Source organism: Podarcis liolepis, assembly GCF_965112155.1.
Source record: "Podarcis liolepis genome assembly, chromosome: Z".
In the NCBI taxonomy this organism is placed as follows: Eukaryota; Metazoa; Chordata; class Lepidosauria; order Squamata; family Lacertidae; genus Podarcis; species Podarcis liolepis.
Genome location: NC_139570.1, coordinates 8,651,626 through 8,668,252, shown reverse-complemented (window position 1 = coordinate 8,668,252; position 16,627 = coordinate 8,651,626). Strand labels below are relative to the sequence as shown.

At 45.0% G+C, this 16,627-nt stretch overlaps 1 protein-coding gene across 25 annotated transcripts in view; it reads right to left on the bottom strand.

Annotated features, from left to right (window-relative positions):
• Positions 1–7,409, bottom strand: part of MAMLD1 (mastermind like domain containing 1) — a 127,678-nt gene extending 120,269 nt beyond the window's left edge. For 8 of the 25 annotated variants that reach the window (XM_083486289.1, XM_083486298.1, XM_083486278.1 and 5 more), the window contains exon 1: positions 7,051–7,388. In XM_083486289.1, the coding sequence (XP_083342415.1) occupies positions 7,051–7,104 (54 nt within the window). In that variant the 5' untranslated portion in view covers positions 7,105–7,388. Of the gene's footprint in view, positions 1–4,507; positions 5,260–7,050 lie in introns of those variants that run through there. The other 17 variants (XM_083486286.1, XM_083486290.1, XM_083486300.1 and 14 more) reach the window with 7 other exon arrangements.
• Positions 7,410–16,627: the final 9,218 nt, after the last annotated feature.

Sequence of the window (16,627 nt, the reverse complement as noted above, 5' to 3'; positions counted from 1 at the left end):
GAAGGTGCTTGTTCCCTTATATAATGGGGGTAGGGTAGACCTGGCCCATGCCTACACTGTGGCTGCCTTGTGGAAGCTGCTTTCAATTGCACTATGTGCCAATTGTTGTGGCATGGTCAGTCAGTCATGTTTCGCAGATCGTTGCAGTGACTGGGAAACTTTCACACCATAACAAGCTTCTCTATGTAGCTTGCTTAAAGAGGCTTAAATGAAGGCTGTCTGATCCCCACAATGGACCACAACAGATATGATTTTAAAACTGCCTCCATATGGGAGGCGGAACATACTGTGAACAAGTCACATCGCATATCCCTGCCCAATGTGGCAGCTCCTGCCCTAGGTTAACTAACTCTCCAACAAGCTTCTGATATCTATCAAGATTCTGCATCAATTTACCTTTAATAAGATTTTCCTGGAAAGGGCAGACATGGTGGACCACCATTAGGACTTGTTACCAACTCAGGAGCCAGACATGGTGGTCTCTCGGCGACAATATGACTCCTTCTCTTTCGCAGTCCCCATCTTCTGTGACCTTTTGGCATCTCTTTTAAGATGTTCCTTATTATTAGCACCCTGGTGCCCAATACCAGACATTATCCACTAAACCAACAGGCACACTATAGGTATGCCCAATTAAGTGGTCAGTATCAAACTGTGCTTTTTCATAATGTGTTATAGAATCGTGGAGCATGCACAGCCCTTCATACCTCATTTGGTGACATCAGCTAACACTTCTACAGGACACAATGATTTCCCATCTTCTTTAATCGGGATTCTAGGGAGTGGCCTACAAATTTCCTTCAACCAGCAAAGTTTCAAGCCATCTGAGTGAGTGCCCTTAGGACTCACTGGCCAATTCCTCCCCCAAGCAAGGGGGCCTCAAAAATTGGCATGCATTAGGAATTAACAAGGGATTAAAGAGCTAAACATAGAAACACTAGAGAATTATATAATAGTCAAATGATATTTTTTCCTCTCCAAGTTACTCTGCTTAACTCCTTGCTAGTTGAAAAAGCCAGGTTTTCAGGCAACAGCTGATGAGGCCATTTCTGGTGCCTGACTCCCATAGCCATATATATGGCTGTGGAGTGGAGGTATCTCAAGCCAGTATTAGGTGATCAGCCTTCATTCCACAGATACCACCCCCACCACTAAACGCTTTGGAGGGAAGGGCGTTTACAATGCATTGTGACATACCAGAACTGGAGAGACCCGGGACTGAGCTCCCTTTCCAGCCATAAAGCTCTCCAAGTAGCCTTGGGCCAATCCCTATCTGGAAGGCCCACCCTCTTCACAGATTGGAGATAAAATGGTGATGGGGTTAGGAGAGAACTATGCTGCACAGGAGAGGGGTGGATAAGATGAAAGAAACACAATGTATTACCCGGGAATCTTGTTTGGTGAAAGGGTGACATAGGGCAGCCCCAGTTTTAAGGCGGTGCGGGCAGTTCCCCCACACAGGGCACTGAGCTGGGGGGGGGAAGGGGGGACGACAAGATAATAATAAGTGTTAGAAACTCTGTGTGTGTGTGTGTGTGTGTGTGTGTGTGTGTATGCTAGGCACCAAATGGCTCCTTAAATTACAGTCACCCAAAGCAGAATGTCTAGTTGCCATTTTGAAGCAAGACGGCTCTCAAGTCTTAATTTTCAATAAGACTCTTTGGTTCCTGAATTTCATTCTGACTGTACAGATAAAATATAGTAGACAGAATTCTACATGATGCATTGCTAGTGTGTGAAAACAGTCAAGATCTAAGGATCCCCAGGCATGCACCTCCAGGATGGGGGAGACATCAGGTGCCATCATGGCCCCTGGGTATCTTCACTTGGTCACAAGTGGCTGATAGCCAAGTACAAAATGTGCCTGGTGAATTTCAAAAGATGATGATGATGATACCACCTATACAGTGGTACCTCGGGTTAAGAACTTAATTTGTTCTGGAGGTCTGTTCTTAACCTGAAACTGTTCTTAACCTGAAGCACCATTTTAGCTAATGGGGCCTCCTGCTGCCGCCGCACCGCCGAAGCACGATTTCTGTTCTCATCCTGAAGCAAAGTTCTTAACCCAAGGTAATATTTCTGGGTTAGCAGAGTCTGTAACCTGAAGCATATGTAACCTGAGGTACCACTGTATTTATACAGGGAACCTACTGAGAAGATTCATTTTAAAAAGCAACTATACAAAAACAAATTATTGTCAAAAGGAGAAATATTTAAGGAGGAGGTACCAAATCTTGTCCTTTCTTTCCAAGTTGGATGAATAGGTCTCTGCCACAGGGGTCCTGCTTGGTATTGTTTTTCAGCTTCTATTATATTTGCGACTGTTCTGAAACTTTTTAAAGCAGTTTTTGTTATATTTTGTCTATTGCCTTAGTATAAAGTAATAATAATAATAATAATAATTTATTATTTATACCCCGCCCATCTGGCTGAGTTTCCCCAGCCACTCTGGGCGGCTCCCAATCAGTGTTAAAAACAGTACAGCGTTACATATTAAAAACTTCCCTAAAGATGTCTTCTGAATGTCAGGTAATTATTTATCTCTTTGACATCTGATGGGAGGGCGTTCCACAGGGCGGGCGCCACTACCAAGAAGGCCCTCTGTCTGGTTCCCTGTAGCCTCACTTCTCGCAATGGGGGAACCGCCAGAAGGCCCTCGGCACTGGATCTCAGTGTCCGGGCTAAACGATGGGGGTGGAGACGCTCCTTCAGGTATACAGGACCGAGGCCGTTTAGGGCTTTAAAGTACATGTGGAAGGAGGTTAACAAGCAACAAAAAGGAAACACAGGAATTCTCTTCAGTTCACAGGTGAGTGAGCTTCTCTGATGGGTGGGTTTTTATTTTTATTTTTTTAACTCAGGAAGGTGTGATCAGGCTTGTCAGGCTAGCTAGAGTGAGTAAATTCTGCAGCCCTGACTCCCCTCCACCAGTACAGTGGTACCTTGGGTTACATACACTTCAGGTTACATACGCTTCAGGTTACAGACTCCGCTAACCCAGAAATATTACCTCGGGTTAATAACTTTGCTTCAGGATGAGAATAGAAATCCTTCTCCGGTGGTGTGGCGGCAGCAGGAGGCCCCATTAGCTAAAGTGGTGCTTCAGGTTAAGAACAGTTTCAGGTTAAGAACGGACCTCTGGAACGAATTAAGTTCTTAACCCGAGGTACCACTGTACTGCAAAGAGTAGGAAAAAATAAAACATGGGCACTTCTTGGCCCATTCTCTCAGAAATAAATAAGTTATACAATCCCAGTCAACTTTGGGAAGCTTGCCATAAGATAAAGAACTATCTGTTAGAAAGGCTCATTATTGAGTTTGATCTGATCAACTCACCAAGGCTAGAACATTAAGAGTTTTGTCCTGAGTGTGTGAAGCCCATAACACACTTTGGAGCATGTTCAGAATAGGGCTGGGAAATATCTGGTTTTCAACATTGTGATTTATCACCAGCTAAACATTGCAATATACTGATATATCACAATGCCTGGAATAAGGATGGAGCTGTGGGGAGGCTGCTTTCACTGTTTTTCCTGCATCGTGATTTTTGCCAACACCTGACTTTGTGATTCGCTGCCCCCTGCAGGAGACAAGAGAGAGCTGAGCCAGCAGAGTTAACAGGGCTGGAGGGATTGAGAGAAGCATTGGCTGGCTTAATCTTTCCCACATTGTGATTTTTGCATGGAACACACACACACACACACACACAAACACGTCATGATTCGTGATATATTGCCAGGTCAAAAATTATGAAACCGATATCACAATCTGAACTTCAAACTGGCTTTGGGCAATATATTGCCCAGATCTACAGAGTTGTATTGCTTCACCTGTGGGCAGTCCAAGCCAAGGTTCTCACATCTGACCTCAGAGCCTCTGAACTTGCGACACAGTTCTTGTGACCCTCCAGAACCTCCAGTCTCCAGCCGGAGTTGCTGATGGTCAGTGATGACAGCAATCAGACAACATTTGGAGGAGAACAGGTCTGCATCCCTTCTCTAGGGCAAAGGAGGCAGTGGTTCACTTAATAACCCTTACCTCTTTCCTTTCCCAGTTTCAGTTGTAAGCTCTTTGGGACAGACACCTGCCAGTTTATTCAGCACACATGTTTAGCATCATGCATGCTGTTGGCACTGCATAAAGAGTGGTTTCTGCGTTGTAACATGGCTTCTTGTTTCTCACACCCCATAACCAGAACAGCCAGGAATGGGAAGAACAGGAAAAGAAGAGAGAATCGCTTAAAGCAGTGGTGTTACAGGTAGACAAGCAGGCAAGCAGCCTAGTCCCCTCTCTCCAACTTTAGCAGAGAGTACACCTTCCAGATAGGTGGTGAAAGAATAGCATTATCAGTCCAATCATTAATCTCCACCTTTGCAAATCTCATAGGCAAAGGAAATATGGGAACACACTGGGGTTTATGTCAGAGGTCATGCTCCCCACCTCTTGTGCAGGGGTAGGGAGGAGGCTCCTCTGGGTACCATCTTTGCAAAGCTGGTAAGACTCTTACCTTGTTTTCAGTTGTCAGAGGTGGAGGAGAATAAAGAAAGATACTAGCCCCCATCACACTCTCACCCCAAGCCTTTGCGAATCGTAGAGAGGGGAAGCACCGAGCTGGTCGTGCTAGAATAGCAACAGAGACGCCCCTGCAACCTATTAATCTCCTGTTACAAACGCCAGGATCTTTTGCAGACGTTGTGCCATCTCCCCTCCCTTCCTCCCCTCCCTTCCCAGCTTCAGCCTGCTGAGGAGGGAGAAGGAGAAAGAGAGAGAAAGCAGCTTTTAAATTTATTATTCCAGGAAGGAGGAGGACTCTGAAAAGAAAGCACAAGCGGGCTTCTTCCAAGGAGAACTGCCACCCCCCTCCGCTCCAAGCAGGAATACTCTCCCCCTAGTCACCCTGGTTACAGGACACCCCCCAAAACACACACACACACACACCTCTCTCCTTCCCCTTTAGTAAACCCATAACAAAAGCATGCTGTACTGCCTGGGAATATAAGACTAACTAGCAGCCAAAGGCCACTCAAACAAATCCCCCCCCCCCGCAATTTCCCCAGCAGTCTCTTATTGGGGAAGGAGGGGGGTCCCAGCAACTAGGGTGGTGAGTTAATTTAGCGGGGGAGGGGGGTCAAAGACTGTAATGGAGGAAGAAGAGCGAGCCTAATAATTAATCAGCCAAACATAGCAATAGCAATAGCAATAGCAGCAGCAACAGCAGCAGCAGCAGCAACAGCCTCCTCCTCCTCCTCTGGGTTAAACAAGGGAGACAGCTGGAGAGCCCAATCAACAACAAGCAGCTTGTTTACCCCGCAAAGTGGCTCCTTCCACCTCACCTCTTAATCACAGGGTGAGAAATCAAAATACTTTTTTAAAAAAAGTGAGTCAGCATGGGTGGATTTAAAAAAAAAACCCAACGAGGAAGAACTCACCACAAGGCAAGAAAGACACAGTCAGAGTTTGGACTAATTAGTGTTTAAAATGCCGGAAGACAGCTTTTCAGTCACACGTAATTCTTTTGTATTTTTTTGCAGAAACCCCCACCCCTACCCCCGCGGGGTAACTTTGGCAGGCTGCTTCACTTGACGGTTTGTTTAACATCTTTATTAATATAACTCTACCAAGGTGCATCACACTGAGAGCACAGCGGAGCGCAGGAAGAGTCCCTGCCCCAAAGAGCTCGCAAACTAGTGTGATGGTTTGTTTTGTTTTTCGGGGGGCGGAGGGAGAAGAGAAACGGGAATGTAAGTAAGCTTCTGACTTTAATATATTTATCACACTTCTCACCTTTGAAAGCGAGATAGCGATGATCTAGCCTTTTTAGGTACCCACCGATCAGGTCGGTTTTTTAGAGCATCTCATATAGCAACGCTCCATGGGAGGCGCCTTTAGAGAACATCTCCCCACCACGTTTTGTTCATTCATGCTTTTCTGTTTGATGCAAGTTTTAAGGAAAGCCCCCCACCCCAGTAATCAGGCTAAAACAAGCCTTCCTGTATGACTCTGTTTACACAGGGGTACCACCGCAGCTTCGAGGTCTGGGAGTATTGGCAGTTTCCTAATCCTATTAAGTCTTCTGTGCAGTCAGCATTTAATCTAGGATAATAATATATTTTTTTTTAAAAAAAAAGTCAGACAGAGGCTACTTCCTTTCCAGACTTGATTCTGAGACACATTTTTCATGTCGAAAGGGAAGCCGTAATATATCCTCCATCACAATAAAAAGTATCGTTTTGCATTCATCACCGCACCTTCGTGCCCGGGGAGCCAGGGGCTATTGGCGGGGAGGTCTGCGTTTGTAAACTGCTCATCCGACCCAAGCGCCGGCGCGGGTGGGTGGAACGGCGAGGAGGAGATGTGTAGGTCGAGCACAGTGTGTCTGCCTAAGGAACAAAACTATTCCGGGATTGTGGCAGGCGAGCACACAGATGGGAGACGAAAACTGTATGTGTGTTTGTGCGCGCGCGGGCTGAGCGCGTCGTCGCCCCTCTTTTTCTCCCACTGCCAGCGGCAGCTGCTTCCCAGCCAGACATGCAGGAAAGGGCTGCACTTCTGTCTGCCTCCCTTGAAACCGATCTTCTTCCACAGGCACGCCAGCCTGTCCTACTTTCCCCCCCGCTCTCTCCTTTCTTCCTTTCCTAGGAGCCACACGACGGCAAGAAATCATCTCCATCTACCACCATTTTAAAACACAAACACAGCATAGCGAGAAATTGCACTAGGACGCTGAAACGGACACACAGACATAGACACACGCAGGCGTACAAGCGCACTCTGGACGGGGAAAAAAATAAAATAAAATAAAATAAAAAATAATAATAAATACAGGAAGCTTCCAAGTCACCACCAAAATGCGAAAGCGCCGTCTGCCCCGGTTGTCTATACGCACAGCCTCAGCACGGATCGGGAAGGGGGTGGGAAAGGATCACTTTCCCCATCCCAGGAACTAAATCCCTCTCATCAGAGTCTCTCTTGGGATCCTGGTGCCCAGAGACGTTCGCTAAGAACGAGACTTTTCGTTCCTTCCTGCCCGCCCGGCTGAAGTCTACTTACTGGAATATGCGGCTCCATGCGTGGTGCATCTACCCGCGGGGAAACCAGAAGCATCTTGGACTGGTGATCCACCAGCTTTTACATCCAGTTTGATTGTTTTGGACGAAACCCAGCAGCGCTCAAAGGAAAAGAAAAAAAAGAAAGAAAGAAGGGAGGGAGGGAGGGAGGTGGGGAAAGAGAGAGGGACTCTCGGCGCTTGTTTCCCCTCGCCTCTTAGGTTCCCGACAAGTTCATCCTGGCGTTGCAGTTTGCTAATGATTCACTGTCTGTCTCATTTCGCGCACTACATTTCCCTCAGCCCACAGTTTCCTCAGTCAGAGGTGGAGTTTGTGGGCTTGAAGTTACTGATAGGGCATATCTAACTGCTGTGTCACTCGGAGAGGAGGAGACACGCCGCCGCTCGCTCTCTTTCCCTTACTCTTACACACAGGCAGTCTAACTCCAGTCTTAAAGGGGAAGGAGCACATCGTTGTGCCACCTTAACATAAAAAGCGACAAGTCCAGAGAGCTCCGCGTTGCATTTTAAGGCGCAAAGAGCCGCTTAATTCGGCTAGGGGGGCTGCTGAGTTCCGCGCAGAATTGTCACCTTAAAAAGAAAAAGTTGCCCCGCTCCCGGTGCCTTGTTTCCAACATAAATCTGCCTCCCCAGAAACGGCACAAGCGGCGACGCTTTCCGTATCATCCCTTATTCCCCTGCCAGGAAAATAAAAATGCACATTTGCTTCATTTAAACGGTGCCAGGATGCTTGATGTTAAAGACGCAGAAGCAACTCCCGCCCCCGCAACACACAAAGGTGATAACCTCATTTATATGCTTAACCAAACTAATTAGAAACCAACAAAAATAATATCGTAAGATAGACCGCATGTGGAATAGGGTTCATTCATTCTCTCTCTGCTTTGGAGCATGTCTGGGAGGCTTAAGGAAGAGCCCGGTGTAGGTAGCCACTTTCCGCGCAGCCGACGGCTAACTAACTTCACTCGCCGCCAGCCCCTCACTCCAGTTTACTAACAAGACAGGCCAGTAAAGCGCGTCGCTTTGCTTCCAGAGGTGCACAGCATAGGATTATGCAGGCGGCTGCCAAAAAATCTGGATGCTTTTTATGCTTGCAAAACATGCTTGTATCCAAGAGGTTTCCTCCGAGCCGGCCAGCGGATGCTCGGGGAGAAAACTGCGAGAAAACTGCGAGGTCACATCCAGCCCATACCTAAGTGCAATCCTATGAATGTCTGCTCAAAAGCGATCGCTCCCGCAATAGTTTGATCCTGTATACAGTACATCCACAGAGAAGTAATTATCTCCAGTGAGAGTTACTCCCAAGTTAGTAAAACCCATCCCACCCACTAAACTGGAAGAAAATCCTAGTGAGCTTCATTGGATTATTAAGTTTTAGTTGCCAAACTTACCATGTTTGAGTCGGACATCGTGAGTGCACAAGCTCCGCGGAGCTGCTGTCTCTTAAGTGACACCTGCCACCTGCCAGCAGAGAGCCAGATCGAGAGTGCTCCAGATCTCTGAACTGCTTGAGTGGGAGTGACTGTGGATAAAGATGGTGCACCTGCTTTTCTACTGCCAGCTAGAGATGTGTCCTTGCCTGGATTAACTGTAACTTCATTTATGCACATACAGTTTGACATTGATTTCAGAAACTGATTGTGTGCTAAGAAATCCTTGGGCTCAGGAACAAAAGAGGGGTCAAGCTGGGAGCCATTTGAATGTTTACGACAATCAAAACCTCTGGATGACTTCCCACAGCAATTTCATGTAGATATTAAATAGTGTGGATAATAAGATGGGGCCCTACAATTGTCTAGTCCAGTCCCATCCTGAGAAAGATGGCCTGGAAGGATATAATAGTTGATGGCATTTAATTATGCGGCGTACTTTTATCCAGCATTATATCCCAAAGTGTCTTACAGAAGATTGCAATTACATCCAAAAAAATATGCATGTGTAATCAGAAATAATACAGTGCCAGGTTTATTCCAAGCAATATGTTTTGCCCACACTCTTGGTATTATTTTGTGTTGCTAGCAGCGGGTCCATTGGGACCTCCAAGGCGAAGGTATCAAAAGATGTCCAGCCAAAACACATGCCACATGCCTAGTGCTTGGTAGGGAAACCAGGGAAATTAAGGCAATTTCATGTCTAAAACAAAGAAACAAAACCAAAAAGTACCCAAGTAATCTCCATCACCTGGGAGCCCTTGGAGCTGGGTCTATGTGGCAACTCTTGCCAGATGGGCTGGCACAAGACATTTTGCTGCCTGAGCCAAAGGATGAAATGCCGCTGCCTCTTCCAGTTATAGAAGCTTACTGGTCAGGAAGCTGTGTTTCATTTCAACACCAGCATCCGCCACCAAACCTGAGTTCAGCAAGCTAGTTTATAGGGGTTCAGGCCAGGCTGCAGGGCATACACAACAGTGGGGAATAGCTGACGAGCTTGGGTAGGCAAACTAAGGCCCGGGGGCCAGATGCGGCCAAATCGCCTTCTAAATCTGGCCTGTGGACACTCCAGGAATCAGCATGTTTTTACATGAGTAGAATGTGTCCTTTTATTTAAAATGCATCTCTGGTTATTTGTGGGGCCTGCCTGGTGTTTTTACAGGAGTAGAATGTGCCCTTTTATTTAAAATGCATCTCTGGGTTATTTGTGGAGCACAGGAATTTGTTCCCCCCCCCCAAAAAAAATAGTCTGGCCCCCCACAAGGTCTGAGGGCCCTCTGCTGAAAAAGTTTGCTGACCCCTGGCTTAGGAGGAACACCTGAGAGGGCCGCCTCTGCTGTGCCATAGTATTTGCTGCACATAGTAGTTTTCTCACTGTGTCTAAGGGTAGGCCTGGCCATACTCATCATAGGTCATGTTATATTCTGGATTATGTTATGTTTTTTATAGATTATGTCTGAATAGGATGAGAGTGTCGGAGATACGTGCAAATGTATATGTGAACCCGGTCTTTGGGTGGGTGTTTGATTTTCGTTGTTGTGTATACTGTGTATATACGGACAATGACAATAAATTTATCTATCATACAACAAGTCAACTTTGTGCTTCCTGCTCCAAGGGGTGTAAGCAACAACATGGATGTAAGCAACAACACTGCAGAATAAAGGAATATTTTTGTCTTTCCCTTTCCCAATAACTAGTAAAGATTGCTAGATACATTTTGATGTTCTCCCTCCTACATTCCTTTCCTTATTAACCACTGCTGTAATCATTTCATGCGCCGAAGTCACTGGGTGTGTCTAGGCTGGATCAGTGGCATATTCGGGGTTAGGAAAGTGGAGCTATAAAGAATATTAAAGACTGTGCAGCTGATTTTCATGTTTTTCTAAAGGAGATACTGCCGTCTCCTCTTTGCCACTAATAAGATTTTCCATTTTAAAAAAGATGATGCCTTTGAACAGTAACGTAACATTTTAAATGCAGAGGCTTTGGTAATAACAATAGATCGAAAACATGTACTAATGGAAGGCTTTCCTTCAGTTTCAACCTATTTGCATATGGATTCACTTTAGATTTTTCTGATACTCCTATAAGACCCTGTGTGGGTGTGCTGATTGCAGTACACACACCGGATGGGGTTTTCTACACATGGGGGTGCAGTTGTTGGATATCAAGCCATTTTCTGTTTTACCATCGGATTGTAATAAGACGCTCCATTCTAGAAGAGCCTTTTCCTACTATGGTTTCAAAGCGCTTTAGGTGTGCATTCAGTGAACATGCATAGAAAACTTCAGCCTATACCTGTGTTTCTTACCTGTCCATTCATGCCTGTGCTGTTAAAAGGGGACAACTTTTGGCACAGTTAATAAGATACAGCAGAATCTGTTTATAATGGGTGTAATTCCACGTGGAGAAATACAGAGTGGCTCAAATCAGTGTGAGATCCACGTGAGAAGTTAAACAAAAGTGAATGCTAAAAAGTATCTCAGTAATTCTGATGGAATGTGATTGAATCTTGAAGAAAACACACTTCCGGGTTCCCACAACATGGCGGATTCGGCTTTGCGGGGCTTCTGGGGAAGAGTGCTAGAGGACACGCCTCCCCCAAAAACCCCAAGAGGAGCATTGGGGTGTCTTAGGGTCACGGATGGTGGCATGGCACTGCCAGCCCCCACCTTCATTCTGAAGGACACTGAGCACCTGTTTTCCTCCTGCCAGCTAGAGATGTGTCCTTGTCTGGATTAAGTGTAACTTCTTTTATGCACAAACAGTTTGACATTGATTCCAGATACTGATTGTCTACTAAGAAAACCTTGGGCTCAGGAACAAAAGTGGGGGCCAATCTAGGAGCCATTTGAATGCTTACGACAATCAAAACCTCCAGATGACCTCGCGCAGCAATTTCATGTAGACATTAAATAGTGTGGATAATAAGATGGGGCCCTACAATTGTCCAGTCCATTCCTATCCTGGGAAATATGGTCTAGAAGGATATAATAGTTGGTGGCATTTAATTATGCGGCATACTTTTATCCAGCATTATATCCCAAAGTGTCTTACAGAAGATTGCAATCACATCTAAAAAGATATGCACATGTAGTCAGAAATAATACAGTGCCAGGTTTATCCACACCACTGACAATGGTATCCTTCTAGAGTGACAGTCAGAGTTAGGAGTGAATGGCACTTTTTTGAGGCAGTACCAGTCCTATTTGGGCGGTCTTTTCCAGAGGATTTCTCAAATACAATAGGAAATGTTTTAGTACACAAATCATTCTGAATAATCTTTTGAATTGTGATGTTAAAATTTAAATCTCTTCAAAGTTTCAATTCCAGGCACATCAAAATGCCACTTTGTGTGTTGTTTCCTCTGCAAATTTTGTCACCCATTTCTTCAGGTCAAGCACTGATGCTTGGGCATGTTCAGCTGGTAATAGTTGCCAAGCCAACTGGTCTCTTTTGCAATATTATTCAGCGTACACAAGTTTATATAAGTCTGAGCTTTCAGAAACTGTGTCTACCACTTGCCACTGACACTGGAAGTGTGAGAAGAATCCTTAGAGCAACAGAAACATTAGGCGTGCTATTCAGGAGTTTTTTTTGTAGTATGAAGACAAGCATTCCTTGCGGCAGCATGGACTTTGGGAGTCTTCGAGCGATTGCTATATATTCACGGTTCAGATCTTCAGCATCAATATCTTTGTTTCCATTGTGCATCAATGGTTTTTCCAAATCCTTGCAGGCCTTAAGTACATCTTCAGCATATTTTCACTATTCAGTGTATCTTAAGTATATTTCAGTATATTCAGGTTCTGTTCCTGCCCCCCTACCACACATGCATAAGCACATGCCACCCTGTTATGTCCCACTCTGCCCTCTGTTCCACCATATTCCATCCCTGTTCTGCTTTCTTCCAGGTCCAAAAGGACCTGTGCACTGGCAATCGCACGTCAATTGGATACACTACAAACGGTTGCAGCCTGTACTGTATATATATCATAAAGGAATGCCAAATAGGGCATTATACTGTTGTAGCTGTTGGTGGCTCTCTTCACCAGATTGTATGGCCATGACTAAGATGGCAAAGCAGAAAACTGCTTTGAATTTGTACTTTAGATCTTACAGTGACTCTTCTTGGGCCTCTTATGCAAGCTGCCATTTCTTTCTCGTTTTTCCAATTTGTTCTGTCTCAAAGCCTGGTAGAGTTTCTAGCTCCTTTGCAATCTCAGTATCATCTATCAAAACTTGTTAAAAACGCTCATCACACCTGCAGCCCAGAAGGTAATACTCGGTCACTTACAATTGGCTTGCAGCTGAATTTAAATCAGCTTCCTTATTTTGTAGCAGCTTGCTTCTAAGATGGTATACCATGCGACCAGGGACACCACAAACTTGAACTTACAAATTGCATCAACGAGAGCCTTAGCTTCAACTCAGGAAGTATTTCCAGATAAACCTTTTAGGCTTGTGTCATCAAAGATACATGATTGACATAATGTACAACCATGGACATTTGTTCATGACTAACACCAGGTGTGCAGTCCAGGATAATTGAGTAGTATTTGACTGACTTTGCATGTGCTAAAATTTTCTGCTTTATAGCACCTGCTAGAAGCTGTATAAACTCATTTTGGGTATCTTTTCCTAGGTAGCAAACCATTGTTTCTTGATCTTTAACTCTGTGCAAGTGTTAATTCTCTCGCCCTGACCTAGCCAATGTGATCCACGTGACGGTCACCTCCAGGCTTGATTACTGTAACTCATTCTACATGGGGCTGCCCTTGAGACTGACCCAGAAACTCCAGCGGGTGCAGAATGCTGCAGCGAGACTCCTTACGGAATCCTCGCCGCGGGATCACATTCACCCGGTGCTATACCAGCTGCACTGGTTCCCGGTTAGGCTGGCCTCAACCAAAGCCAGGGCTTTTTCGGCCGTGGCCCCGATCTGGTGGAACACTCTGTCACAAGAGACTACGGCCCTGCGGGACTTGACATCTTTCCGCAGGGCCTGCAAGACAGAGCTGTTCCATCAGGTCTTTGGCCAGGGCACAGCCTGACCCCCTCTCTCCTTCTGTAATCTTCACAGAACTCTAGCCCAATGGTGCCATTAATTTTATTCTGAACTGATTTTAGGATGTATTTCAATTAATTGACTATGATTTTATGTAAATTGTGCTATTTTTACTGTTGTTAGCTGCTGTGAGCCCGGCATTGGCTGGGATATAAATAAAATATTATTATTATTATTATTATTATTATTATTATTATTATTATTATTACTACTCATGATGGGATCAAAAAAGGAAAAATATTCTACAAACTTAAAAAAATAATCCTTTGGCACCACTGTACAACTTTTCAGTTGTACCATGGAATGGCAAGTTTTGCATGCCAAGAACTCTGACTAAAGCCATCAATTGTTCCAAGATTTGTTGCCAATATTGTTCTTGCCTAAATTTCTGCTGGTGTTTCAGTTGGTGTTCCTTTAAACAAGCACACTTCAAGTTAGCTCCAGGTCCGATAGTTTGCTAGTCAGTATTCCTCTCATGCAAGACAGCATTGCTCCAATGCTCTTCCAGTTTTTTTACCTGTTTCTTATAAGATTGATGTACCATTTTTGGTTTAACATCCTACTGATAGTACACTTCTTCACCATTTCCTAGTCTCCTTTTGTGGTGTATAGGAGAAAATACTCTGCTTTTTAGTCTTTGAGAAAATCATGTGATACAACCTGCCGTGGTCCAAGTTGTATTATAAGCTGTTGCAAATTTTCACTGCAATAGTTAGGCTACTTAGCAGGGTCACTGTAATGCAAATCAGGCACCTTCTCTGCAGACTTTGCGATAGTCTCACTTTTTTCGACATCTTCCTTTTCCTCTGTGTGTTTTCCAGAAAAACCTCCAATTTGTGAAACTTCTGTCTTAACACCTGCAACCAACCAGCCTTGATGACATTACCGTATTTTTCTGTGTATAAGACTAGGTTTCCCCCTAAAAAATAATGTTAAAAATTAGGGGGTGTCTTATACACAGTTACATATCCCCCCATTTTCTTAAATCTGAGTCCCCCCAAATAAGGGGCATCTTAGAGACAGAAAAATATGGTAAATTTGAATACCACTGTTCACCTCCATGTCGTACCTTTTAGAATGAATTGATTTTAGAATGTACAGTGGTACCTCGGGTTAAGTACTTAATTTGTTCTGGAGGTCCATTCTTAACCTGAAACTGTTCTTAACCTGAAGCACCACTTTAGCCAATGGGGCCTCCCGCTGCTGCCACGCTGCCGGAGCATGATTTCTGTTCTCATCCTGAAGCAAAGTTCTTAAAGTGAAGCACTATTTCTGGGTTAGTGGAGTCTGTAACCTGAAGCGTATGTAACCTGAAGCGTATATAACCCGAGGTACCACTGTAAATGTATGTTCTCAGGCTCTTGTGAGAGCCAGTGTGGTGTAGTGGTTAAGAGTGGTGGACTCATAATCTGGGAAACCGGGTTCGTGTCTCTGCTCCTTCACATGCAGCTGCTGGGTGACCTTGGGCCAGTCACACTTCTTTGAAGTTTCTCGGCCCCAATCACTTCACAGAGTGTTGTGGGGGAGGATGGGAAAGGAGATTGTTAGCCGCTTTGATACCTTAGGGTAGTGATAAAGTGTGTTCTCCTTCACGGAGAGCACGTATTGCGGTGGGGGCCACCAGGACACTCCAAAGGTGGGGGCGGGCTAATTGATCGTTGGCTGCTGATGCGATTGGGGCTTTCCTTGTTGTTGGGAAGAAGTTAATGTTGCCATTTGTTGATTGACAGCCAGAAATGCTAAAACTCCTTGCACAAGGCTAGGGCTTCCTCTTTTCGCCTGTGCATCGGATTCCCCCCCCCCCCTAGAATTAGGGTTGTTCGCTTTGACCTTGCTATGCCTGTCATGGGGTCGTCTGTTTTGGGGCAGGGGCCCGGTAGGAATTTTGTCCATCTGGCTGATTGGCTGGGGCCCTTTGGTTTTTGCCTACTGCGTAGCAAATCGTCACAACTTGTAAGGTTGCGGTTAGGCATTGGTTTATGGTTTGGTTGGTTGAGGGGCATGGATTGGCTGTGCCTGCCCCTCTAATGCTGCTGCTGCAAGGGATTCCATTAAAGGAATCGGGGGCTAACTATTGCTTGTCCACTCTGTCAAGGGGGCTCGGGCCACTGCAAGAGCTCCTGGCTGCATTTGGGGTGAGCTGAGGGCAGGTTCCCTACTCTATAGCTAGCCCCAAGTATATTTCCCTTTTCTGACTTTCGCATCGTGCGGAATGTCAGTCTGTCCCCTATGGTGGGGGCAGATAGTCGCAACCAATGCCTAAGCAAACACTCACTAATTTGTATTTTAATAAAGTTGTGGCCAAAATTATGCCAAAAATCTTAAACAAAAATTCTGTGTGATGTGTGAGTTATTGGGGTGGCCCTGGGGATCACAACACGCAAAGCGGGATATCAAATCCAAACTCTTCTTCCTCCTCCTCCTCCTCCTCCTCCCTCTTCTTCTTCTTCTTCTTCTTCTTCTTCTTCTTCTTCTTCTTCCTCCTCCTCCTCCTCCTCCTCCTCCTCCTCCTCCTCCTCCTCCTCTTGGAACATTCTAAATAAATGCTAATAATTATTATCTTAAAATTCATAAGAAACAGCCTCAAGATGATCCAACAAACCCTTTCTTTGCTTTTCATTGAATATGAGCAACACTGTTAGAAGATTTTGAGTTCGAAGAAAGAGTTTACAGTTTCTAACTCTTTCCGCTTAATTTATCTGATCTAACACAAACTATGAAGCCATAGATAAGATCCAAAAGTAGCAATGGTACCGATTAGCCTTCATAATAATATTATTAACAGGCAAAGCAGAGAAATTGCTAGGACATCCAACTGCACACGGCCTTTTAATAGGAAAAAAATGCGCCCTTCAGTTGAAAAAATTAAGTCCTGTTCCTATTTATTAAGTACAAACCCTCCTTAGAGAAATGTTAATCAAAACTCTTGGATTTCCCTGAAATTCCTCAGAAGCTTCTCCAAATCACTTTAGGCAAAATTGAGTTTCAGGTTAGACTGCTGTAAATCACTGTACAGTGGTACCTTGGGATGCGAACGGGATCTGTTCCGGAGCCCCGTTC